Here is a 25,895-nt window from a genome sequence, read left to right as displayed (position 1 = left end):
CGTGTTGGGTTTGGAGCGGACTGTGGCGATGAGTGTGATGCTTGAGATGGACGTATAAATATGCCACCTTTCCGTTTAATAAATAGTTGGTAGTGTGCGCATGTGGTGTCCCCTTCTTGTCTGTGTCCGTTTCCGTGTTGCGCCGCCGTTCAATTCCATCATGCACCAACTCGCCCCCCAGGCAGTTATCGACTACATATGCGCTGTCTATCCCTGGAGGACGTTTTCGCACACCTAGGCATCCCGAGGCTTCTTCGAAGCGAAATTAAATTTTGGGCGACATAAGTCGTATCTACAGAGTGACGTTAAAGTACTTCTAAGCGGGTTATCGCTTCACTGCATGTGTTCGTGAAATTTATCGAATTCGGTAAACAAGTCGGGATGCGCTGTCATTCTGCGAATATCCGTGGAGCACCCCAAGAGGAGGAGGAAGAGAGAGGGAGAGAGGAAACACTGGTAGGTTAACCAGTCATACGCCCAGTTGGTTCCCCCGCACATGAGGAGTGACCATGAAGGAAAGTAATGATAGAATGGAGGCTATAAAACGGATGCACTTCGCGTGTCAGGGGGCAGGCACTCAAAAAAAAAAAAAAAAAAAAAAAAAAAGTGCATGCGTTCCAAATACCGACGATGTCTGGCTCTCCAGATAAATTGCGCTTCCAAAGTGCGGGTTCAATCCCAGTGCCGTCTTGCCCGACCGGTAATACAATGGGCGAACCTTTCCTCATCATCATCTAATCCACTTCTCACGGTCCACGGATCTTGGCTTCCGTAAGCGACCAAGCGTCCGTCAGTGCAATACCGCCCATGCTTTTGATGTATACGCCGAAGCATGCAGAGGATGTACGTGGCGGTGCCTTCTATTGGTGGCATTTGTACGATGGGGAGTCGGCAATCTCAACCCGAAGCGAGTGCGCATTTATTTGGCTTTAGCTGGAGCACTAACGTTTTCGTGAAGCCTGCGTGACAGCTGAAGTCGTACGAAAGGGTCAGTAATGCGTAAATGAATGCTCGCTAACTTCTCTGTGGGTCATGAGAGAAAGCGTGATGTCGTGTGAAAACATAAGGGCTTTGGCAGCATCCGTCGTTGAGGATAGAACAAAGATAGTCCATATTCCTAGATGAAGATCTGGCAGTTGCGTCAATGAAGTCACTGCCACCAATGTCACAATAACTCTTGCATCCACCATTAAACGTTTCTGCCAAATATTTAAATTCCGTAAAGCAGCCGTGTCCTCTTATAAACGTTTCGGTTACTGGCTGAAGACGGTCGAGGAAAATTGAAAGCAATAAAAAAATTAAGTAAAGACGGTATACCAGTGCATATTGGCTGGATATAAAAGTGTTTCAATCTATAGTAGGGTAGAACTTAAAAAAAAAAAAAAAAAAAAAAACGGCTGTTGCTAACTATGGGCCGTGGTACGTGGTGTGCGTATTACTTCGCTGAACAGTGAACTGAATTAGTTTTTAATATTTGACAATGCCGATCAAGCCAGAAGCATCGGAATTCTATCGCCTTTAATTTGCTCTGAAGGAATTAGCTTTCTCATTTTGGGCAATACCAAGATATTCCCTAACAAGGTATTACTGTCTGTCTTGGAGGAATTGTGTGTGTGTCGGTTACTGGAGATCTAAGTTGTATCAGACCGTAATAAGGAAACACGAATAACGTTACAGCTGTATTTTGAGCAGAGTAGTTAGCTGCAATGTTCAATTTTTTGTCACAACTCGCGCTTGGGTCTGAAGAAACGTATGTGTATTGCGTTCTAATGTGCGTAACAGGGAAGACAAAATAGATGTAGACAAAAATCACGCGTTCTCGGGGACAGCAAATACCACGATATCAGCGGAGATCGCGCAACTATGCAGTAAATGTAAATGCTACATCACGTGCGCAGGTGTTCGGGACCATCTGCCTGGGCCTGATGCTGCACTACACCAAGCACAGCAATGCGGACGTGTTCGGCATGCCGGGCCACGAGCTGTACTTCATCTTGACCGCCTTCGGGTGCCTGCTGTGCACGTTCCTGCTGCTCGTCTCCTCATGCTGGTCCTTCACCTCGTCCTCACTGCTCTCGCGCACTTCATTCGTGAGTTTCCCGCATCCTCTGTTGGGTCCAGTAATCGGAAGCAGTGTGCGACACGGAAAAAGAGGGAAGCACCGAGAAGATGCGCTATACTATTCTTGTCTAGACCTTGCGCATACGACCAGCCAGTGCCCAACATGCATGCGGTGAAATGCGAAAACGTACCCAGTGACGCAGCACGTTTTCCCTCTGCATATCAGACCTTCCCTTCTTGCACCCGCACAACCCCTTACGCGCACTGAAACATTTGCAGCCATGAAAAGCGCCTCGCAGACACGTGCGCCTATCCCCATCCGCCGAATGCGCAGGTTCACGAGCTAGTGTCCCGCAGCTCCGCGACGGCCTAAAGGTTTGGGGACTAGAAACCTGAGCTTCTAGAAAATGTAGTTAGTTACAGGAATTCCCACGAAATATATTAACAGAAAGGCTTGCGTTTTATTATTTTTAGTTGGAGTGGTAATGTTCCGCAGCTTTTATTGCGTTAACTAAAACTAGAAGGGCCTTCGAAAGCTCTCCCGAGAGGTTTGTCGGTTCTTACACTTTATTTCTTTTTCAGTTTGCTAATGATTGCAGAATTGCGTAAGAAATAGAAATTTATTTTTAACTTTTACCGTGCTAGGTATCACGCGAAGAGTGCTCTTTATCTAATTCAAAAGCAACTATCCTCCGAATATTAGCCGGTACTTAACTCCGCTTACGCCAATTAACACGCGCGAAATCAATGTTTAGCAATGTTTAGCAATGTTTAGCATTGTTTGGCATTGTTTGGCATTGTTTGGCATTGTTTGGCATTGTTTTGCATTGTTCTGCTTGGCGGTTTGGCACTGAGAAATTGACACCAAGTTTCGCAAAGTGTGCCTTCCCCGAAATGAAAATTCGTTGGTTTTGAATTGGTTGGTGTTGAGTAAAAGAAAAGCGTATCGTCTGTCTCGCTTCCCGGTGGACATCTCTAACAATTAATAGCATGCAATTGCAGCCTTAAGAGTATATTAAAAACACTGCCACTTCACTGCGCGATGTTTCGGCATTGAGAGACTGGTACAAAGTTTGGGTAATTGTTAAACGTCTTTAAATGGTTTGATCTTTAGGAAAACGAAGACGCAGTATCTGTCTCATATTTCTTGGTGACACCCACGCTTAAATGAACGGCATACAGTTGTATACGAGCACATATGTCGCCAGTTGGAATCCCTGTCGCAAACTAACCTCCAACCTGACTAATAGCAGACGCGGGCTAAATGAGAAGCTAAATGGTATGACACAACCCTCAACGTGGCACAAATAACGATTGCGTCTCAATTTTGATATTAAATATCGCTTGCCTCTTTTTCCAGCACGTTTCTCGAAACCATAACAGCTTTTCGGCACAACAAGCCTAATACGCGGTTGCGTAATAGACAAGAATCTGAAGTTATACCGTTCTACAGCGGACTTCTCCTTGAGGAGTAACAATAAGGCTACACGTTTGAGGCCATTCGTGAGCCTGTGTATATTTTGCGGTATCCGAGGCATTGTGCACAGTACAAATGACCACACTCTTATCAATATTTCGAGGTTTTGAACTGAACACATTCACACTCGTTGTCCGTGAGTTCATGAAAATGTGGCATCAATATGGCGACGAACTTAGTAATGCGGCGTGGTACCTGGGCGCACCTTTCACGTTTGTCTTCAGCCAGTGTTTGGTAATTCATGTAGCGAATCGGTCAGAGCTTCCTTGAGATTGATTGATTGATTGATTCATCTTATGCCTTCGCAGGAGATTCTGTTCCACCTGGTGGCTTGTGCCCTGTACCTGGCGGCGGGCATCACGCTGCTGACCAAAACGCTCGACTACGACCGCCGCTTCCGAGGGGAGGCTTACGACGCTCGCATAGCGGCAGCGGTAAGTATGCCGCGAGGCCTCTCAACATTTAATTACAGGTGGTCGAAATTTCCGGAGCCCTCCACTACGGCGTCTCTCATAGCCTGAGTCGCTTTGGGACGTTAAACCCCACAAACCACAAACGCTATGTAATTTGGATTGTATTAACTGCGTTTTGTATTTGATGCTTTGACAGTCATAAACGTTCACCTTGCATTTTTGATGGTGGCATCTGCCCCAACGATGTTACATTTCAGAGAATTTTCTCGTCTTCAAGCAATTTGAGAAGTAAATTTTGGCGAAAAAAGAATCCTTATGGAGTCTGAGGGAATATGAAGAACCGAAATTACATCACGTTCTTTAAAGTGAAATCTAAGATTTATGTGTCTGATTGAGGAAATGATCGATCACGGCATCGTTGCTGTGCCAGCCAGCCACTTAACGGAGAAGAAAAAAGATAAAGGTAGGATTGCGGTCAAGCAAGAGGGAGAGTGTACTGTACTTGGAAACTCCCTTTAGATGTGGCTCTGGCGGGACTCCCTCGGCCCACGGGAGAGCAAGGCTCGTTCCTCTGTCACTGATTCTGCTCCTCCACCTCGCAGGTGTTCGGCATCATGAACGGAGCCCTGTACCTGATCGGCGCCATCCTGTCCTTCCGGATCTTCCGGCAGGGCTGAGCGCGCTCGGCGTGGCTGGGCCTGGCCCGACTACCATGAGCTTCTGTTGGCTTTGACGTTAAACGCACTATCCGCTCTCTGTTCACTCATACTCATCTCGGCATCACTGTTGCTCTGTGCCCGCGAGCGTGGTGGAGTTGTTTCGTTGAATGCTTCGTGTACCGTTTGTGCTTAGAGCTCATTTTTTTGCGCACAAGTTTGTGTCGGCACTGTGTAGACTGTGTAGTGCCCGCGGGACATCTGGTATCCTTTATTTTGTCACGCTTAATGGGAATGGTTCTTCGGGCTTGCTCCGACGCACTGAGTCGCCCGCGCGCACGTCATACCGTGTTTTGGTAATCACTGCCAGATTTAAGATGCGAGCTTTGGTACAAATAACCGAGAAGTCATTTTTATGGTAGCCGAGCAAACTTTTGATCTAAGGCTAGCGATCTTACGGTGCTATACCGCAGTCCAAACCGAGAGAATCGGCTTTTTTGTTGTTTTTACTTCAAGGAGCTGCATCGTGCCAAATTCGTATTTGTAAACACTCAAACACTGTATTTGTAAACACTCAATCGGTAGACGCTGTTGTAGATGCAGTCATTGTATCAGCGACATTCTTTACGTGCATTTCAGGATAATGGTACGAGGGCCGTGACATATATAATGAAGCGCTAGAATTGAAGTAATCGGGGTGATGGACCGGTTCCTATACATGACGATGCGCGAAGCGGTAGCGGATTCGCGTGAGTTCGGAGAAGCACTGAGGGACTAAATTTTAAGCCACGTGCAGAGGTTGTGTGAGCGGTGGCGTTTTTGTTTCCTTCTGTTGTCTTTGAATTCATATCATTTGTGACCGTCAGTCATACGAATAGGTTAGAAGAAACCCTATAATACGAGTCGCGATTGGTTTGGTGTCAGCGAATTTCGGCCTTTTTTTTTTTTTTTTTTTTTCCCTTCCCAAGATTCTTCCGAGTCCATTTATTCGCCGTACGTATAATACGCTGCCCTCTAAATCGCAGGGTCTTGTTTGGCAATTTTCGTCAGGGTACCGCGCGTTCCTTTCTTTATTCGCCAGCAATATTTCGATCTCACTGTCCTTCGTCGGCGCTTACGGGATGTCGCACGTCGGAGGTGAACGCGGCGCTCATTTCAGAGTGTCCTTTCGCTCGACGTTGCAGCAGCGGGAGTGCATCTGTAATCGCGCGGAAACAATGGCGCGATCATTCGCCGGGAAATGACGAGCGCAGGTCGCTGTCATTGGGAATAATTGTCCGGAAATCCCCGACGATAACTACTTGCATCTATAGACAGGGAAAAACGACTCCGGTGGCAGCACCGGAGCGTAAGGTAGCCTATCCTGGCCGGCTGGAGCACATGCTTTTTGTGTGTGTCAAGCGCTACAACTGCCTGCAGGAGGTTTCCCTTTTTTTTTTTTTTTTTTTTTTGCGAAGCGTTATTTGTCTGTATGTATGGTACGTGCCTTCGTGGTCAACATTCATTTCATAAAAAATATGGTGTCCATTTGTGGACGTTGTTCACGTGACTGTGCAAAATGTACTAAATGCCGTGCCTTTTTGCCAAACGAGACCCTGCGGAAGAAAAGGTTGCACACAACGCGCTTCGGAGGCGACTTTACAGCCTTCTTAGGTCATTATATTTTGACCATGAGAATTTTGCTTTCCTCGTTTGCTCTTCTGATAAGCGATGGAGTGCTCGGCCACAGACCACGCTTTCAAAATCCGTCCACGTTCTAAGCTAACACTGCCCCGTCGGTGGTGGTTTTCAATGGCCCGGTTGTCTCGTGTGTATGGCATATAGCCACTGAACTTCATTCTGTTACTGTGTTAGCTCTCGTTAATGTTGCACAATGTTCTGTGGCCCGCCGGATCAGCGGGCTCAATTTATGGGCCTCACGAGGGCTGGAGCAGCGAGAGGTGTAAATGGAGAATACCCTTTCAGGTTAGGTTTTTGCGGGGTTGAAATTGCGTTAAATTATCACCACTAAGGTATAGCTTTTTTTTTTTTTTTTTTTTTTTTTTTTTTTTTTTTTTTTAGCTTTCAAGCGCCTTCATTTTGTCATAGCCACGGTGTTGATTATTTATTCTCGTAAGAAACGCTTGCTTAGGATGAACGGATGACTACTCGAATATTTGAGGGAACCGGCCTGTTACGAATATTTTGCTGCGCGCAAGCAACTGTATAGATCGTGCTGTTACGAAAATTCGGTTTGTGAATTTGTTACCACGAGACGGACGAAACGTATAAACACTGCCGCCGGGGTCATTTTCAGCACACTTCGCTTGCCAACTGTGATTTTTGAAGGGGTCGTTATGGTACCATACGGTAGAAAGATCAGTTTGTTGTATTGGAACCACTGTGTGCGCACAAAAAATGTTTGCACACTGACAATTAAAAAATAATGAAAACATAAGCATTTCATGTTAACGATATATTCGATCACCATGAAGAACTGCAAGCATTAAAATAAATGTTTAACCAATTATATGCAGCCACCTTGAGCGTTAGAAGGAGAAAAAAAGAGAACCGAGATTGTATTCGAAAAAGAAAAGGCTAACATGATAATCTTGAAAGCAGTACTATTCGGGCGACATAGTTGTCCTGTTTTCCTGACCAAAGACAAAGGTTCTATTATCTGCTAAACTGGACAGTCATGCTGGCACTCTCCAAGCTGTCTTTCAGAAGCGCAGTATGCTTTCGGCGGCAGTGCTTCACTGCATGATTAAGTGCGATGATCTTTCCGAGTCGCTGTGTCGTGAGCCACCCTTCCTGTCTCCCTATCTCTCCCTTCCCGCCACCTCCGCCACAACAAGAAGCGCGCTGGCTACGTGTATATTTTTAGTTGTGTGCATGTAGCGAACAAGTAATCGACACATTCACGACTAGCGCCCGCAGTGTATGTAGGGTGCGAACATTGTACAAGCTTTTGTCAACCTTTCATGTATCGCCGATGTGCCTAATAAACTATGATGTGTTATCTGCCAACTTGCATTCCGTTTATTAGCTATGATGCACACCCTCAGAAACGCACGCTCACCACGCAGCTCCAGGCCGTATGGTTATTCCGTTCTGTTGTCAGAAATAGGTCGGAAAGCCGAAGCTACAGCTGCACAGGGTCAGCCATCGCATGCCCTTGGCTGACAGTTGCTCCGCGTGTCAGAGCTCGCCATTGGAGCCGCTGCTCTCCGGTTTTCCCTTCCTCTCGCCTCCTCGTATTTGTTCCTTCACTAGCTCAGACGATATGTCAGTCACTGTTGAAGCGCGATGTCCAGGGGGCGGGAAAACTCGCCCCGTCAGCCACCGGGTAAAGTTTCGCGCCAAATAGAGCCCGCGCGCGTCGCTGCTCTTCGGGTGCCGCAGCTGCTGGCGCGAAACGGCGGAGGCCCGCATAGCCGCTGCCTCGCTTCATTTCGGCAACGCGGCTAAAGAGGAAGGGCAAAGCTGTCGGAGATTTGTTAATGCGGTAGACAAAAGCCCTCCTTGTTTCGGGGCTACGCGGAAAAACGACGCATCCAGCGTGTACAAGGCTGCCTCTTTGTGTAGGCATATCTGCGAGAACTCGTTTCGGTTCCTAGAAATAGCACCCCGCCTCTGCTGGCGAGATGCGGCTGAGCTTTTAGCCGGTATTGAACGACGCCGTTCTATGGCGAAAGAGATAAGCCATCGCTTACGCCACTAGATACAAGCCGCTAGACTGGCCAACGTTTTTTTTCTCCTTTTCTTTCTTTTTTTTTTTCTTTACGCGACCTTGCTCGATGAGCGTTGTATTTGCTCTCCCGATAGGAGCGCAAATAGCTCGGCATGTGCAACTAGCCCCGATATAGGTCGTTGAGGATTATTGAGCTTGAAACGAATCAGACACTGCACTCTTTGTATTTCTTACCGCTGCAAGCAAAAACACACTGCAGTAGAAAGTTAACTACAAGGAATAAATTATGTGTTCGGACTAAGGTTAATTAGTCATTGCTATATGAGCCATATTGCGTTTTCCTAGTCTGATTTGGCAACATAACTGCTTTAGCTGTTGTGGGTTCTGGATTCGTCCCTAACAGCGACGTTGGCGCCACCGCGCGGTCCTCTCCCGAAACTGCACACTGGTGATGGGGAGCGCTGGCACGCTGACTGCAGGGAAGTGAGAGAGGGAGATGCAAACTACGCGGGCCAAAGCGGTAATGAGTGCTCACTATGATCAATAACGGATGAAATAAGTGTTCTTATGTTGGCTGAGGACAAAAAACCTACAAAGGCTGTCGATTTTCAAGCTACATATTTGCAAAACAGCTGTGTTGTGCGCACCGATCGTTTCATGTGAGAGGGCTTAGTCTGGGACCACATCGCCATGTTCGCTATAGAGGCCTGCTCAAGGCATCTTCTTGCATCTGCGCACAAGTATGGAACGGAGCGAAAACCCTGCAGGAGGAGGACGGCTGTGCTAGAGGTGCCGCATCTGGTTGTTATTTGTTTTTAACGGAACAGCCTATGGTCCTATCATAATCGTTCTTATACAGCATGAAACAAAGCAATTTAGCTGGGTGCACCCGTGTAATTTCATCAGTTATCCAGCTGCTCTGAATCTAAGCATGACTGCATGTAAATTATGGTCACAGAGAGAGAAATAGTAGAATAGAAAGGCAGGGAGGTTAACTGGGTGATGCCCAGTAGGGTACCCTACACGTGGGGAGGGGAACAAAGGAAGAAAAAGGAAAGAAATAACGCTAAGGAAAGAGCCTGTCACATGTCCAGAGATCTATAGTAAAAGGGGGTAGAGAGCGTACACTCCAAGTCTTAACTCAATCCCGAATCCTTTGAAAACTTAAGGAACACTTTCACTGCTTTCCTTTGTGATGAAGGAGTCATCCAAGGGCCCAGAATTCTAGCTTCAGTAAGAGCGCGAGAGTCCAAACGATGTAGTGTAGCAGCCAGGAAGGCACGCTCATGCTCAAACTGAGGGCAGTCACAAAGTACATGCGTTTCGTCACACCCGTACTGCTCACACGTTGGAGTCTGCCATTCCGACTAGAAGAGAATATCATGGTGAAAAATAGGGCAAAATGTACACGAAGGACGGATGGACGACACGGACAAGCGCTAACTTGAACTTTCAACATGAACTTTCACCAACTCGCCCAACTTTCGGCATTACTTAAGATGAGAATAGGCGTTTGTAAACGCCACTCCTAGCCACAGGCGACATAACATTGTAGCATCACAGCGGGGGAAGCCGAATGGTATCTGCAGTTGAAGCAATTGGTCAAAGCAGTGCGAAATTATGGTCATGTTCACGGAGAACCATGGGGGTTACAGGTCTCCACATTAAGGGCGAACTGCACCTGTTCGACCGCTCGACCATACACTACTTAAAAACCTTATAAACCGTTTGAACGCATAAATGAAGTATTTCTACAAAATGTGTAGTTTTATGGTGGCAATGAGGGGGAAGTTTTAGGTGACAACTAGACTAGTCCTGGAACCGTTTCATGTGAGAGGCATCAATTTAGAGAGGCGTAACTCCTGCATAAATATTATATGAGTTATACAGAGGCATAACTCATAGGATAAAAGTAAATAATGAGAGAAAATGAACACCATATTTACGTGCTCTGACGCAGAATAATTCAGTAAGAGAAAGTCTTATAGAACGTGCTAAGAAAAATACGAGAAGAAAACTAGTGTTGTTCTAAGATTAATATTAAAGATTAAGAGGAGCCTGGGTATCGAAAATCTGGGATTTAGCGATCGTGTTATTTAATCTGAGCCTTCAGTGTGTGTGTGTGTGTGTGTGTGTGTGTGTGTGTGTGTGTGTGTGTGTGTGTGTGTGTGTGTGTGTGTGTGTGTGTGTGTGTGTGTGTGTGTGTGTGTGTGTGTGTGTGTGTGTGTGTGTGTGGGTGTGGGTGTGGGTGGGTGGGTGTGTTGGGGCTTATATCGTATACACGTTTCGGCTGGAGGCTACTATAAATACGATTCGTCTCCAATCGAAAAACGATAAAGATGTGTTATATTTTTAGGAGCGCGTCAGTCTGTTTTATAAATATTCTCACGTGGTGGTGACAAGGCCGATGACAACAAATGAAGAGTCTGGGAGTGCACTGAAGAAACTCTTTATTGGGTTGGCTTGGGATCGCAAAAGAACTAAGCAACTCGCCGGCGGCGACAGCAACAATCGTGCTCGGCGGTCGTCGAACTAACAATGCCCGTCGCACCCGTCAACGTTCAATTTAAGGGCTGCAAAGAAAGATCGAGATAAAACCGCAAACGGTGACTAGCACAACCTAGAACATTGCGGAAATATACGCGAGTGGCCGGAATCTTCCAGAAACATCTCGGAGCATCTTGCGCAACAAAGAAACTGTTAAAGCTGCGTCCCGCGACAACGAGCATAATCAAACAAAGAACACAATTGATACGCGTGCCAGAATCAGAGTGATAAAGCCGCATGCCGGCGGCTGTAGAAGAAAGAAGAAATACAGATTTGAATGGTTGGCGGCAATATCTACTTAATGGTTCATAGCGCCCCCTGAACTGTTATATATACACCGATTGCTTCAGCGACCACGGTCAAAGTTCCTCAAAATGAGTTCAATATAGAAAAAAAAAAAAAAATGTGTACCTTTTGTTGTGGCAGGCGTAATTTACTGTAAAAATTGTATTGCATAGCCAACTAACCTTTTAATGACCACAGTTGGATGGTTAAGGACGAGGTTGGAAGCTGGACAGAAGACGATGCCATATAAGGTTTTTGTCATGCGCATGCTCCGTTGATCTCAAAAATGACTACCACGCACTTGGCAATATCTGTCTTTTGACCTGCAGCAACCACAAAGCGAAATAGTTTATAGGCCTACGCGACGTGGGACAGTAGGGCAGACAATTCGAATTTGGCGTTATATAGTCGCTGAGGCGCGTCATCAGCGGACATCGCCTTTCCTCCGAGCTTCCCGCGCGTCCATTGCGCTCAGTTTCGGTTTCTTACGGACGAAACTGTCTGATTTGGTCGCGCTGCAGGCTTTAGGAAATGAATAATCCTTTGTTTCAAAAACTGATACGGAATCGCCTTGTCCAGAGTTTCTAACTCCCATTCGGCACTAGACATCTAACCAAGTTAATTAAATGTTGATTAGGAGTTTCACTTCATTGTGTACTTAATTAAATGCGTTTTTGCCGTAAGTTACCTCCGCCGCTGCTAAGGGATTTTTCCTTCTCTCTTTAACTGCCTATATTTAGGAATTCTTGAGTGTTCTCTGAAACACAGCATGCAGGACGCAAGCACGCAATAGCCACTTCCCTACTACGAGCATTCTGTTTCCCTAAACATAAGGTAATGCACGGCCAACTCTCTCTAGATTTTCTTTATATCTGGTATACATCTTATCTTCTTTGAGATGTGTAACTGTTCCAGGTCACCTTTGGGGTTTGTACCTCATATAGGATGCAATAATACAGGAATGAAAAGGCGAGGCTATAACGCAGCCGCCGTTTCAACTATATCGGTACATGTCTTAGTTCCGTCAGTAAACCATGTTGCCTGTATGGATGCTTCTAGCTATTCACAAGAAGCGATGTAAAGCCAGGGGCAGATTTAATAGTGAGGGAAGTGGGGGCCGTGATAATGGCATATCAGGGCGGCGCGCACTAAATGGCTGTTCTCGTGCTCTACTGTACCGCCGTCAGCGATGGGAGCGTAAAATGTATCGTGCGCCACCCTGACCAATGGCAGAGATCGCCCTGACGTTTCGTAGTGCTGAAAACAGCTTGTGAAACGGAGTACACGGCGTTTCCCCTGCGCGGGCTTGCCGTGGACCCCGTAAGCAGAGTGGAAGAAGGTCGTCATGTGACCATGGGTGCGCGAGCCAACGCTCCGTCGTGTGAATCAGCGTATTGGTGCACCGGTGGCGTTTCGTGTGCGGGATGCTGACGACGTTCATCACCTGGCCACCGAGGGCGACGGCACGCAAAACAAGCGCATCGAAACTAGTGCATAAATGTTTGTTTACTTACTATTATAACGATCGGTGTCTATGTCTGGTATACAGGGTATCCAAGCTAACTTCAGCCAAGGGTTAAAAATAAAACATTCGAGGTAGGCCAGAGAAACCACTTGTATACAGCTGCCAGCCATCTGGCGCACCACAGGAATGTTTATTTTTTTTTGTATTTTGCAATTAATTGATTATTAATTATATTTTTTCTACTTTACTGGCTATTTCCTTTAGAGAATAAGTGGGTGTTTCAGAATAAATGGAATGGGTGTTTCAGAAGGTGCCATCCAACTTGGCAATTCCCATTTATTGTCTAAAGGCAATAGTTAGTAAATTAGACAAATTATCTTAATTGCTCATTAGTTAATTGCAAAATAATAACTTCCCTCTGGTGCGCCAGATGGCTGGCAGATATATAGAAGTGGCTTCTCTGGCCTGTCTGAAATGTTGTATTTTTTAACCCTTGGCTAAATTTAGCTTGGACGCCCGGTAAAAACATAATACAATAGGTACATATTCCTTCAGGGTGGTAGCACGTAGTGGACCGCCAGTTTTATTTACAGAAGTGTTCGCAAGCTGCTTTTCAGTTGCAGAAGCTACGTCTTCTCAGGAGTTAATGCTGCACATATGAATCTCACGGCTGGATAGTAGTGATGGCGTTTGGCGCTTTTAGTTGGAAAGCACTGATCCAGTCATCCCTCTCCTCAAGCTTGTGTTTGTGTCGCAGTTCTACAGCAAATGTGACGCAGGCCGTTGTCTTATTGGCCTAGAAACGTGATACCAGCCCTCTCGCTGGTTGCCATAGCAACTGCGACGCCAGCCATTGTCGAGCCACCGAAGCAGCGAGTGGGAAGACTGCATGTAAAAGAGATACCTATGTGGCGTCAGATTTCCCCTGTTTCGCATCGAAATTGTTACGCAGTGACTATTCACCTCCAACTGTGTGCCGCGAAATAAAGACGCTTCAAGTCTCTCAACGCCAAACTTCCTAGCGAAACCGTCGAGAGAAGTCTACGGATACTGAAGATGTGGCCAGGGGACAAGATGAACGGAAGAGAGAACGTGAGAGGCAGAAGATGGTATGCGCTGGTGAAACATCATAATAACGAGGTGCGAGGCTGAAGGCTGACCTTAATAGAAAGCCCTTTAAACCCGCTGTTGAACTGAAATGTCGTACCGCGTTTGCACGGCCACTAGTTTAACCGTACTTAAACCTGTGTACTTTTTCGCCTCCCCTCGGCTTTGAGCCGTAAGCCTCCCAATTCACCACTAAAAAATGGCATTAGAGGCAGAACGCTATATAATACACGTAGCGAGCGAAAGCTCCTTTTTATCAGGCTTCTAGAATTAAAAGCCACTATTATTCTGACAGAATGCTAAGGCGTTGTTCGAGAGTCGTCGCAAATGTCTCAGGTTTGGGGCGACAGCACAGCGATTGTTTGGAGAGACTTGGCTGAGCTGCATAGAACGACAGAAATCATCAACTTCTCTCTATGTTAGCCGTCTTAGTTCCAATAAAACGATATTCGTGAAAAAAAAAAAGTGTCTCAGATCAACTTTGCTTATTCCGATGGTATATGCTGTGACCAGTCTAACTCTGAACAAAGAACTGCACTTGGTACAGAAGGCGACGACGCCTCCGAACGCATTTTGACAAAAACGTGCCCTGTCCAAGACAGCAATGCGCTATTTTTTCTCAAACGCAGCCGAATCAGAAGTTTTTGACCTTCTCTAGGCTTCAAAAGAAACTTCTGAGCATATAAGCTTAGTATGCACTAACGTCAATATTTACTCAGCCGTTCAGTGTGTTAGCACTTTGCTCATTCGGTTGCTGTGGTCAATCTTGCAAGCCGCGGTTCGCGTCTCCAAATTGAGCACGCGCGCTTATTCCGGCGACCCACAGCCGCAGAGGTGCTTTCCGCGTACTCATCCATTCATTAGTTGTCACGCTTTGCCTATGCAGCACGTTCGCTCGAACGAGTCTTTTCTTTTTTTTTTTATTTCTATTTTTCCTCGCTTTTTGTTCTTTACGCCCGCTTTCAGAGAAGAGCCCTCAATTTGGGAGGCAATCTCGCAGTTGCAGGCGCTGGAATCGATAAATTGTTCTCCGTATATACATGAGCCCGTTCAACGCTTCATGGATGCCTGCGCGTAAATATTCAAAGAAACCAGCGCTCTCGAAAGGTTCACTCGCGTCAAACGACTCCCGCGTCAAATCGCTTGGCATCGGGTGACGTTGCTCGTTGCGCCTCCGGTTCAAACGAAATGACAGTCTCACGCGAGCACCGGAATACATCCACACTGCCTCACCGGGAAATAATAATGGGCCTTACGGGAAGGTCCGCGAACTTGTTCCGGAAGCGGGGAGAGTCAATCACGAGCCGTGCTTCAGCGCGGCTGCGAAGAAGCACCGGGCACAGTTTATCTCTCCTTCTTCCGATGCCCGCTTACTTGGCGGCTCTTTTTCATCCGCGCAATCGCGTGGCTTGGGAGCGCATGGTCGGGACCGGGGAGCGTGGCGGCCTGCTTTACCGAGCTGCACGCTGCTATGGCCAGCTGCATGGCCCCGGGCGCCGGTAGCGTTCGATTTCCTGACCGCGGCCGACCACCAGGAAACGGGCAATCACGCCGGCCGCGCGCCAGACTTGATGAGCGTCGCCGTGTCGCGACCTTTTACGCGCGCCAGTGGTCTTTATTTATCGCCGCCAGCGACCCCAGAGGGTTCTGCGTCCCACATAGAAAACCAGCTCCGAGGCGCAGTTTTGGCGGCAAACGGAGAAGCCTTGCAGGATGTTGCTTGCGGGCTGTTCGCCGTGTTCCGCTCCGCATGAGCCACTCCGGAAGGGCGCGTGTCGTCGCGCATGCGCTCCGTGCTAATGGTGGTGCTAATAACATGAAAGCGCTACCGGTCGTGCCTCTGCCTAATGCCAACGACAGTGCGACTCTTCGCCTCACATTGATGTCGCAAAGCCACGTGCTCTCCTGCCGTCCAAAAACGCCAAAGGTCATATATGCTATACGTATATTTTCGAAATACACGCATCAGTTATTTTATGCTTCATTTTTTACGAATGGCTTTCCTATCCAATGTGGTCAAAAAAATATGATCAAACCCTTATGTTTTGCGAAAGTGATGCTTAAGCCGGCCCTGCTGGCTGTCTCCACGAGTCTCGAACATTCAGAAATTAAATAAAAGAGAAATATAATAGCGATTTGCAACCTAGAAAGAGACAGAACATGGCGTGATTTTCGCAGCTTTAAAGCTTTATCCCAAGTTTACGGCATCTGAGCACAGTGAGCGGAATTCTACCGCCAAGGCCTAGTGTTCTAAAAATTTCATTTCATGGCAGCACTGCCCTGTCCCCTGCCGCCCATCGACATCACTCACCAAAGTTTCGACAGGTTTCCCCTTATAGTTTGAGCAGCCGCTGTCTGATGCTGCTCCGAGGTTTCGCGGTATTCGTTCAGCGTGTGGAGAAAATACGTGCCAAATGAGCCTATAGTTATCGAAGCGGCCATTAATGGTTTGCTGTGATTCTCGACGAATTGACACTTTTCGCTCATCATAGTAGGCGTAACAGTAACTGGTCAAACTTGACCAGCCTCTCAGGTATAAGCGCGAAGCTCACTCCTGTTAACTGGGCGATTAAGAATATGTTTGAGCTTCATTACTGCACTAGTTTTTTTCCGGTAAAGGTTTATCGGTCTCTTGGATGGGAAGTTACGGATAGGGGAGACGGTTCCGTTTTCACAATGCTTTTTTTTTTTTAACTGTGTTCATCGGAGAAAAAAATAAGGAGGGACATTTTCTTTGTTTATAATTTCTCGCTGAACCCCCTCCCGCCCCCACCCGGCCTGATCGAATACGCTCCTGAGTTCGTCAAAACCCTTAGGTCAAGCTACGATGGCCACCCCCCATATAAAGACGTTTATCTCCAAGCGATGTGATACGTCCTAGAGCATTGCGTAGGCTAACAGCTGTCCCATCACTGAGCCGTTGGGTATGGCGTTCGCGTGCTGGGCACCATTCGTTGGGGCATCATGGCGTAGGTTGCTATTTACCAGGCAGAAGCGCTCCCTCATCCAAACAAAAGACTCATTTGGCCCACTTGTGGCGGTGATACGGAGGGGCGTGCTCGGAGGAGGCGAGGTCCGCTGTGCACTCGATGCAACAAGCCTCTTCGGGGAGTTTGATGATGCGCCCGCGAGGGCACCATTAAGGCCAACAGTCGAGGGCTTCCCCTTATAGCGCAAGCGTGCGGTCGTGACTCGTGCGCCGTGCATCTCCGGAAAACGTTGCGGCGGATAGTGAACGCGCACCCTTCAGCTTTCACCGGAAAGGATTTAAGGCGCCAGAGAACCAGAGAAAGCCGACGGGAAGTGCCGTTGAAGTGCGGGTGTGGGCTGTGTAATAAGGACACCGGGCTGGCAAAGGCGCATAGCATAAATTTGACTGCTGTCTCTCTCTCTGGCAGGATCTTTGTGGCCCTCGTCTATACACAGTGCCCCCTCCACCGCCTTGTTTTACCCAAGTGCGGTGGGTGGTGGCGTCTTTTTCGCGAAAGAAAGCATCCCGTTTCTTTTTTTACAGAAAATTGCCATCCGTAGTAGACCTTCAATACATAACAAATGACACGATGCACGCCGTAAGAGGGCAGATACCCGGTGAGCCAGTTATCAGGAATTTATGCTTAGATTCCAAACCTGAGGCATGCTTCGCATAGGCGGTATAAAGATCAAAGGTCGTGCTTGCATTGGCGTACCTGAATGCATGTAATGCGCTTGAGAATCTTTAATTGTGGCCCCGCGTTACTGGTGTATATTGCCGCCAATATTTATTTGTTTTTGATTGTTCCTTTGGTATATTATTTGTGCACGCGGCCTTACATTGCCAGGTTCTTTCTTTCTTTCTTTCTTTCTTTCTTTCTTTCTTTCTTTCTTTCTTTCTTTCTTTCTTTCTTTCTTTCTTTCTTTCTTTCTTTCTTTCTTTCTTTCTTTCTTTCTTTCTTTCTTTCTTTCTTTCTTTCTTTCTTTCTTTCTTTCTTTCTTTCTGCAGCTTTCTTTACCGTCAAGGTAAAGAAAGCTGCCGTTTCTCCCCCTTCCAAGCTTGAACTGCGTAAACTAGCCAAAAGTGTAGCTGATAGCAGTGAAACTAGCCTGACATTTTTTTTTCGCGGCTAAAACCCATAAATTGGAAGCACATTTACGCAGTATTGTAAGTGAACGAGACACCTGGCAATTATTGCTTAGTAGGTATCTCTTAAAAAACATGAATACACCGTGTGTTAACATCCATTTGAAACCAGGAACTCACGTGATGTAATATGTTTTATGGAAAACAATGCAGTTGGCAGCATGTTCTAGATCGATGTGGAAGATTTATTCTAATCTATCCCCCACCCCAAGAGCTCTTTTTTTCGGTTCTCGAGTGTATTGAAGAAAATGGGGTGGTAGCTTTTCAAAACGCCACTGGCATAGCTGTTGAAAGTGTTTTGTCACATGTGGCCTACCCCAACGCGAAGAAACTTTGCTGTGCCGCCTGTGGGTTGGTGTAGCATTCACAAACTTGTATTCTTTTATGAGAGGCATGGCGAACAGCCCTGCATGTACAAACTGTGGATACAATGAGTCTATAGGCCACATTCTTTGTGAGTGCCCCATATACAGTGAGGAAAGACAGTGTCTGTGCCGTACGCTGGCGCATCAAGATGGACGCCCATTGACTGAAATTAAGATTTTAGATCCCTGGCCACGGCGATCGTCTGCGGTGAAGGCCTCCCAGGCACTGCTCCGCTTTATGAAAAGCACAGGACTGATCGAAAGGCTATGATTTTGCTGTTGCGTTACGTGATATGACTGTGACGTGATGTGATGTGATGTGATGTGATGTGATGTGATGTGATGTGATGTGATGTAGTGATGTGATGTGATGTGATGTGATGTGACATGTCTGTGATGTGACTGTACTAACTTCACCCATCCCTCTCTTACAACTTTTATGTCCACTCACCCCTTTCCCCCAGTGCAGGGTAGCAAACCAGTTGCTTTTGCGTGTTAACCTCCCTGCCTTTCCTCCTCATCTTCCTCCTCCTCCTTGCCACTTCTAGAATTTTATCTTGTTACCTTTGAAGCAGAGTCATATGGGCAAAAAAGTGGCATCTGTATCGGGTCCTGTGTGGCTCCTGTCTTGTGCAGGATTTTCTTCTCTTCCATTGACAGAGTTTTAGACGATGCATTTGACAGGAACAAAATGATCAAAGTTTTTAGGTACGTCGACGATTTTCTAGTCATTTTTAGAAAAAGAGACTCCTTGACCTACCATGACACCGTGGAGGAAGTTTTAGAGAGTTTAGAAGAGGGTTAAACTTAACGCATGAGGTTCCGAAGGATGGACCTTGAGATCTCTGTTTCAGAAGGGCTTGTTTGCTGGCGCTACAAGCCTCGTGCTCGGAAAGAAATTATGCCATATAATTCAGCCCAGTCCAAGGCGGGCGGTTGCAAACATGTGTTTACGAGAGACTATTAGCAAGTGCTGTTGTCATGCTGTTCAGGAAAGCTTCGACTCACACCGCGATCAGCGGAGTTTCCTTCGACCCTTTTAACTGCAGTAGCAGAAACAATGTTGCAAAAAATTAAGAACAAAACATACGAGCAGTGGATGCAGCAGATAGGGAAGAGAATGACAGGAGAACCAGAAAAATGCCTCAGGTAATATACCGCATTCTACCCGTGTGGCCCACAACTAAAATAAAAACAAAAGTGGCCAACGAATATCACATTCCAGTTGTTTTTTTCAGTGCCCTGCAAGCTGAAAAGCCTGTGCCCTGGTGGTAAATGATGAAGAAAAAAAAAGAGAGGATGCCCAACGAACCATAAGTTCCGATATGTTGATTGCAAGGTTGGAATAATTTGCGAAATACCTATCACTTACGGATGAGTGTATGTGGGGAAATCTGGCCGTTGTTTAAATCAGCGCTTACATGATAGATGCCTGGAGCAGGGGACCGGAACGAACTTGGTTGTTCATTGTAAGTCATGTGGTACACCTAACTGTTCTGCTACTCTATTATTAAGACACTTCTCAGCAAGTTGACTGAGGGAAGTGAAAACAAAAAAAAAAAAAAAAATATTTTTGCTACCGTGAGAAATTTCCACTCGATGGGAGAAATCGACTCCTGAAAGTTTTTTTTTCTCTTTTTTTTGTTTTCCAAATCAACGCTTTCTTTCTGCCATTTTCTTACCTTTAATCCCCGTCGTATTAGAGGCCCGTTGGTTATTACTTAGTGCTTATCGAAAATAAAAATAAAATAAAGTTGTAATCTGTGCTACTCATATTGTTTCTCTGTAGGAATGGCAGTTCAAAGTTTTGATCTTATGCATACACAAGGAACAATTTGTTCGCTCTTTGTTCCTATTAAGTTTCTTAACGGAAGAAATTGTCTCGTTAATAAACTTGTAGGCACTAAGATACGTAGAGTGTAGGATATGGCGTTTTTTTTTTTTTTTTTTTTTTTTTTTTTTAACCAACCTCTATTATCGGCTCTCGCCGCAAGCTTTTAATTTCATTTACTTTGAAACTGTGCCACACGTTCCACGTGGGGTAAGTCTGGCGGATACAAGGAACCAGGGGTCTAACATTGGCGCAGGCGTATTCATGTAAATTTTATCCATGCGATGAGACAACCAGACCTCCGAAAACTATTGTGCCTGAAGACAGAAACGCGGACAATATAGAACTTGTGCTCGAACGCAACAGAATGCATGCGCATCGTTAAGATGGGCTCTCAGCGCGTTCCAAACACCATAAAAACCTGCATGCACCATCTTCAAAGAGGCTCTCTTGGTTCATCTCAGCTCATAAAAATATTGCGCATTCATTAGCGTTTAAAATTTCCCTTTTGTGCAGTGACCTCTCGAAATTCTTTGCATTCTCTCTTCTTCGCAGCGTACGTTGTTATTGTTACGGTAGCACTAATTATACTACATTGCCTGCATGCCAGGATGTTAGGAATCTCTGTTTCTGCAGCAGCCGCTTGGGCGGTCGCGATTGCATGCTGCTACGCGCCTACGATATCAGGCTTGCTTTTTTTTTTTTTTTTTTGTGCACCTATTTCTATCAACCACCTGCTGCCTACATGCGACAGTGAGAGCGGCCTGTTGGAATAGTAATTTTCTCATTGTGTGGACGGACGAAAAAAAAAAAAAAAGAATAGAACTGACGGCGGCTCAACTCGGTTAAGCTTGGATATGCGTAGCGAAAGCTACCAAACGGATAGTTCACGAAGTCCGACTCGAACTTTCTCGTCGCCTGTGCCCTGGCTCCAAACCATTATATGGTGTGATCGGCGATTCGACGCGTCCTTTTGGCGTCTTTCGAATCTTCTTGCTCTATTTGACCAGCTTCTTTTTCTTCTCCTCCCTCTTCTCTTTCTTTCTTCTTCTCTTCTTCTTTTTCTTCTGTGGCTGGAAGCAACCAGTTGCCATGTTACGGCGCATATACGTAGTAGTGAATAGCGATGCTTATCCGAATTGCGCCGCTAGCTAACATAGCGTAGCCTTCGCAACAAAACCTGCAGACCAGTAGAGGTGATATTGTTGCCGAAATGCACTCATGTATTAAAAATTGTTTTACCAATTCAAATTGTAGAGAAGCGTCGCAGGGATTGGTTCCGTTCCTGCTTAATACCCGTAGCATTTCAGGGGCGCATATATTGCGTTGTTTAGTGCATGAACTATGAGGGTCCGAAAACATCAAAATGAGTGAAAAAATGACTACAGGTGCATAGTTGTCATGTCTGCCAATGGTCACCTTATTTCATATTTCACTTCCCTCGTTAGAGCACGTGAGTCCAACTTTCACCTTCTCAAGTGCGGTTTCGACCCATCGGCCCCTAACAGATCAGCTGCATTTGCTTGCTAAGTGACCTTATTTCTTCTATCCCCGATAATAAGCGAACTACGGGAGAAATAGGTTAACAGCAAAGGAAAAGGCATGGTGTTGGGAGATAAAGTGATTGAAAGAGGAGAGAAAGAGAAGATATTGACCATGGTTATGTGTCCGTAGTAGGCAATAAGGACATGCAAAAATTCTACAGCACTGCCACAGGCGGCTGCTGTGTCCGTGGGTTTGAAATATCCAAGCAGCGCTTCAGACGACTTTTGTGCCAATAAAAATCGAGATTGTGGTCCGATAATCATGGGCTCTGTGAAGAGACGAAAGTCCGGTCACAATAGGAGCAGCCGAGCTGTTCCGAGCGACATTCAACAAATATATAAGTGGGGACAGTGAAAAGAACAACGTTCGCTAAAAACAGCATTTTACACTAAATGAACTTTACGTTAGCAAAATATGTTCCTTTCCATGCACACGCCCAGAGCTCCACTGCAGTTTATCGCCGGAACTCGCGCAGACCAAATTGGCTCTCTCGCTCCTGCTTTGCGTCCTCTTGTTGGACACTCATATTATTTCTTGCATTCAACAACCCTTCCAAAGAATACCAGAATAACAGGAAAAAAATCGCCAACTAAAAAGGCGTACATGCTTTCAGAAACGGCTCGAAATTGTTGTGTATTAAATTAACACTAAACTGGGCTAGCCCTTGCATACTGAACGAAATTTGAGTGTTCAACAAACGAAAAATGGGCAATCAGGAAAGCAGGTAGAATTGTAGTAATTAAATTTTATTGTGCTTTCGCATAAAGAAGACGCCTCTTTGAAAAGCATCGCTGCAAGCTCCCTGAATAATATGACGTCATGCACTCACCATAAGTAAGTAGAAAAGTGCGGTTGGCAGTTTAAAGGCAAACACGTTAAAAAAAAAAAACACATCCGCGTATACTTTTTTCTTGACAAGACTGTCGAAGGTAAACTGAAACGTGCACACACTGTCTTCATTAGGAATGGCTACAGCTTAACAAACTTTACGTTGCAGCATGTCTTTCAACATAAAATTGAAGCCGTGGAAGTAAGCTTGGCAGGGACATGAGGTGATGGGCAATCACGTCTCAAAAAAATGGGGTAGAGCATGTCACAAGTGCTTGATTTTCTCCATCTGGGTCATCTGGCAGGTCATCAAGCTGAACCTGCAGCTTTTAGCTTTCAACAAAGGCGTGCAGCTTTGTGGCTGTACCGGAGTATATTGAATGAAGGTGTGGTTGCACGCCTTTACATCATCGGACGTTCTTGATAGCGGTTTTCTTCTGGCGTTATACCAAAGTGTACGTGTTTGTTAGGGGGATTTCAGATTGTTGAATGGCTCTACTGCGACTTTAGCTGATAGGCGCTGTTTACTTTCTATTCCGAAGAAAAAAAAATGCACCGAAAACTGGGCGAAAGAAAATTGATGTCTATAGCGAACGTCGAGACTCCATCGAGAGAGAGGAAACATAAGTCGGAGCCCACTTTTTTGTCGCATTCACTGAGGAGGGCATGTCTTATTTACTACGCCTGCACAATTCAGGAACTAGCGAAGTACAGTAGTGGGGGTACAGTACCATAGAACCTATTCTAGTACACTCTAGTGTGAACTCGCGTACTTTGTAGGGGTCGAACTTTTCGGTTGTTTTTTTTTTCGTTGAAATTCTGTGTAACCTTTCGGAGTATATTCCACAATGCAACTTTCGTTTCTTTTTCTTTTTTCTTTTTCCTTGGTTAAATTCAAGATCTCCCTGTGCGGTGTTGTGCTCGGGCAAGCCGCCCGGATTCCGCTCATCCAAACGTCAAGCTTCTCCTGCTAACACCCCCTTCGCAAGCCCGGCGCTGCTCTTCAAGATAACGGCGCATTGCCATGAAGCATCGCCGGTCAACTTGTTCTAACACGTCTGGAATTCCAGACACCCGGGCGCCGGTCCACTGGCGGCGAGTCGCCTTCATACCGCGGCAGATTTGAAGCGAGCGTTCAGCGCGCTCGCGGATTGGACCTCTCGGGCCGCCGTCCCGTGCTGCCTCCGGATTAGACAATTTGAGTGCCAACGTCTTTTTCAGGCTTATAAGCAAGCTCACTGCCTTCGGAGACCGAAACCTACATGAGCGTTTGTCGAATGCCGTGCCGCTCGCAAGGAGGGGACGCGTCGTAGTCTCCCCGGCCGTCGCTGTGCGACTACAGTTGTGTCTAGCTGGTAGTCCCCCCCCCCCCCCCCCCCATGCCGATTTGCTGCTAATAATGCCTTGTAAATAATGTATAGAGACGCCGTCGTTAATCTCTCCAACGCTGACTCGGTTTCATCGCTACCGCCAAAGGGAGCAGGCAGTTCTCGATAACGAAATGGGTGACGTGAGCTACGGTCCATACTGCTACGGCACAACAGCGGTCAAAAGAGCCCTGCCGGGCTGGAGTAGCGGTTAAGGCGCTCGACTACTGTTCCCAAGGGTGCGGGATTGAATCCCGGCCTCGGCGGCCGCTTTTCGCTGGAGGCGAAAAGCAAGGCGCCCGTGTGCTGTGCGATGTCAGTGCACGTTAAAGAACCCCAGGAGGTCGAAATTTCCGAAGTCCTCCACTACGGCGTCTCTCATATCCTGGGTCGCTTTGGGACGTTAAACACCACAAACCAAACCAACCAACCAACAGCGCTCAAAAGCCCTGTAAAGTTAATCTTGTCCTTTTGCTCTTAGCGGCAAGAGCTCATGTGGAAATAAGTAACATACAAACGATTGCATTAACCGCTATCCTTCCCGAAGGAAGTCGTACAGCCTTAGAAGGTTGTAGAAAGCAAGCATGTTGAGGTTAAAAGGCCCATGAAAAGCTATTTATTAAAGCTAGAAAACGCGCACGAGCAATAGGTAAGTATCTCATTAGTCTTTTTTTTGCAACGCCGAAACTTTAAGCTGGCTTTATTAGCACCGATTTTATCGGCATTCGAAAATGATTCTCCTCTTCTCCCTCCTCAAGTCAGCTCAAGCCGGCGCGTAAGAAAAAGAGAAGGGGTTGAACCAATCGACGCTGCTGAACCGAATATCGAGCATTAGCTCAAATCATGGGAGCGTGGGAATCATGGGACAACTCACTGTTTTTAAATCGCGTTAGAACCACAGGCGGTCGCAGTGATAGAGCTAACGCTCCAAAAAAGAAGAGAACGAATCGCGACGGCTCCCCACCCATGCCCTTTCCTGCCCGCATCACTTCAGAGCGTCTATGAATGGACGCACAGAGCAATCCCCGATGACGTCGACGGGAAGGTTTGCGCTCTAATCGGTTGCGAGTGGTCGCCAGGAGCACTTTTTAAAAATTAATTGTAAATTATACGCTGAACGAAAAACTTTCAAATGTTGCTCGAATACTCACAAAGACCACCTGTATATCATTAGAAAGTTTTCTTTAAGCACCGTTTCAGGAGTCCTTTAAGCGATAGAGTCCAGGGCAATAACTTAAGTACAAGTTCGTTTCCAAAATATGCTTGTCACGTCTTGGTTGCGCTCTGCGCTGAGCGAGATGGAGCGCCGGACATCATGTGGCTCGAGGTCGGTCGGCAATAATGTAACTGCGGCTTGGCCGTCTTCGTGTAGGTGAGAACGTGACGCTCGCCGCTTCTTGCTTCGACCCAAAAGTTGGTGTGCTTTCATGCAGTGACCTAATTAGCCGATTATAGGTCTAAAGTGATAACGGCGGTGATATGTCTGAGCAGACGGTGCTGCCCTGTCCGGCAGTGCGTGGATGTGGAGTCTCTTGATCTGCAACGCCATGCCTGAGTATGCGGATGAATGCTTCAAAACACAAAGCTGCGACACTAGCACTTCAACTTTCTCCTGTGATCTATCTGTCAATACAGATCTGAATAGCCACCTAGGTTCGACATGCATACCAGGAATACCGAGGTTTTTCGGCTGGAACCTAATTAAAAAAAATAAAATGATTTCGGTGTACTTTTTACCGTACGTGCTTTTAGATTTGAATCGAAAAGTACCTCTTATATACATTACAGACGTGACGTGTTTACCTCTCACAGGCCTTTGATATTGCAGATATATTTTTATCCTCCGGTGAAGCTAAGACGTGTTTTTTTTTTTTTTTTTTTTTCAGTCTTTGTCCTTTTGTCATTTACGGCGTGCTCATGACCCCATTTTCCTTGCTTCCATAGACAGGGCCGACTTGGCCCGTCCAGCATGTCAAATCAGCTCACATGTTGACTTCTTGCATCGACGAGACAGTCTTCACCCAAGTTACAAGGAACACTTCGCATACGTTCTAAAGCATCACGCAGCTTATGAGATGAAGCCGACCACTGGTGTCACTCCATGACGTACGGCCACCGCGGCCCCCAAAGGGAGGCAGTTCATGACCTCCTCTCCGAT

General features: G+C 46.4%; 1 protein-coding gene across 2 annotated transcripts in view; it reads left to right on the top strand.

Moving 5' to 3' along the window:
• LOC146204290 (protein singles bar-like) overlaps positions 1-7,616 on the top strand; it is a 34,621-nt gene extending 27,005 nt beyond the window's left edge. For both annotated transcript variants that reach the window (XM_084589234.1, XM_084589235.1), the window contains exons 2-4: positions 1,899-2,090; positions 3,847-3,972; positions 4,554-7,616. In XM_084589234.1, coding sequence (XP_084445360.1) covers positions 1,899-2,090; positions 3,847-3,972; positions 4,554-4,628 — 393 coding nt within the window. In that variant the 3' untranslated portion in view covers positions 4,629-7,616. The remainder of the gene's footprint in view (positions 1-1,898; positions 2,091-3,846; positions 3,973-4,553) is intronic.
• Positions 7,617-25,895: the final 18,279 nt, after the last annotated feature.

The sequence above is a fragment of the Amblyomma maculatum genome, chromosome 1 (genome assembly GCF_055883805.1).
Source record: "Amblyomma maculatum isolate TAMU_Amacu chromosome 1, ASM5588380v1, whole genome shotgun sequence".
Taxonomy (NCBI): domain Eukaryota; kingdom Metazoa; phylum Arthropoda; class Arachnida; order Ixodida; family Ixodidae; genus Amblyomma; species Amblyomma maculatum.
This window is presented reverse-complemented; position numbering and strand designations above follow the sequence as displayed.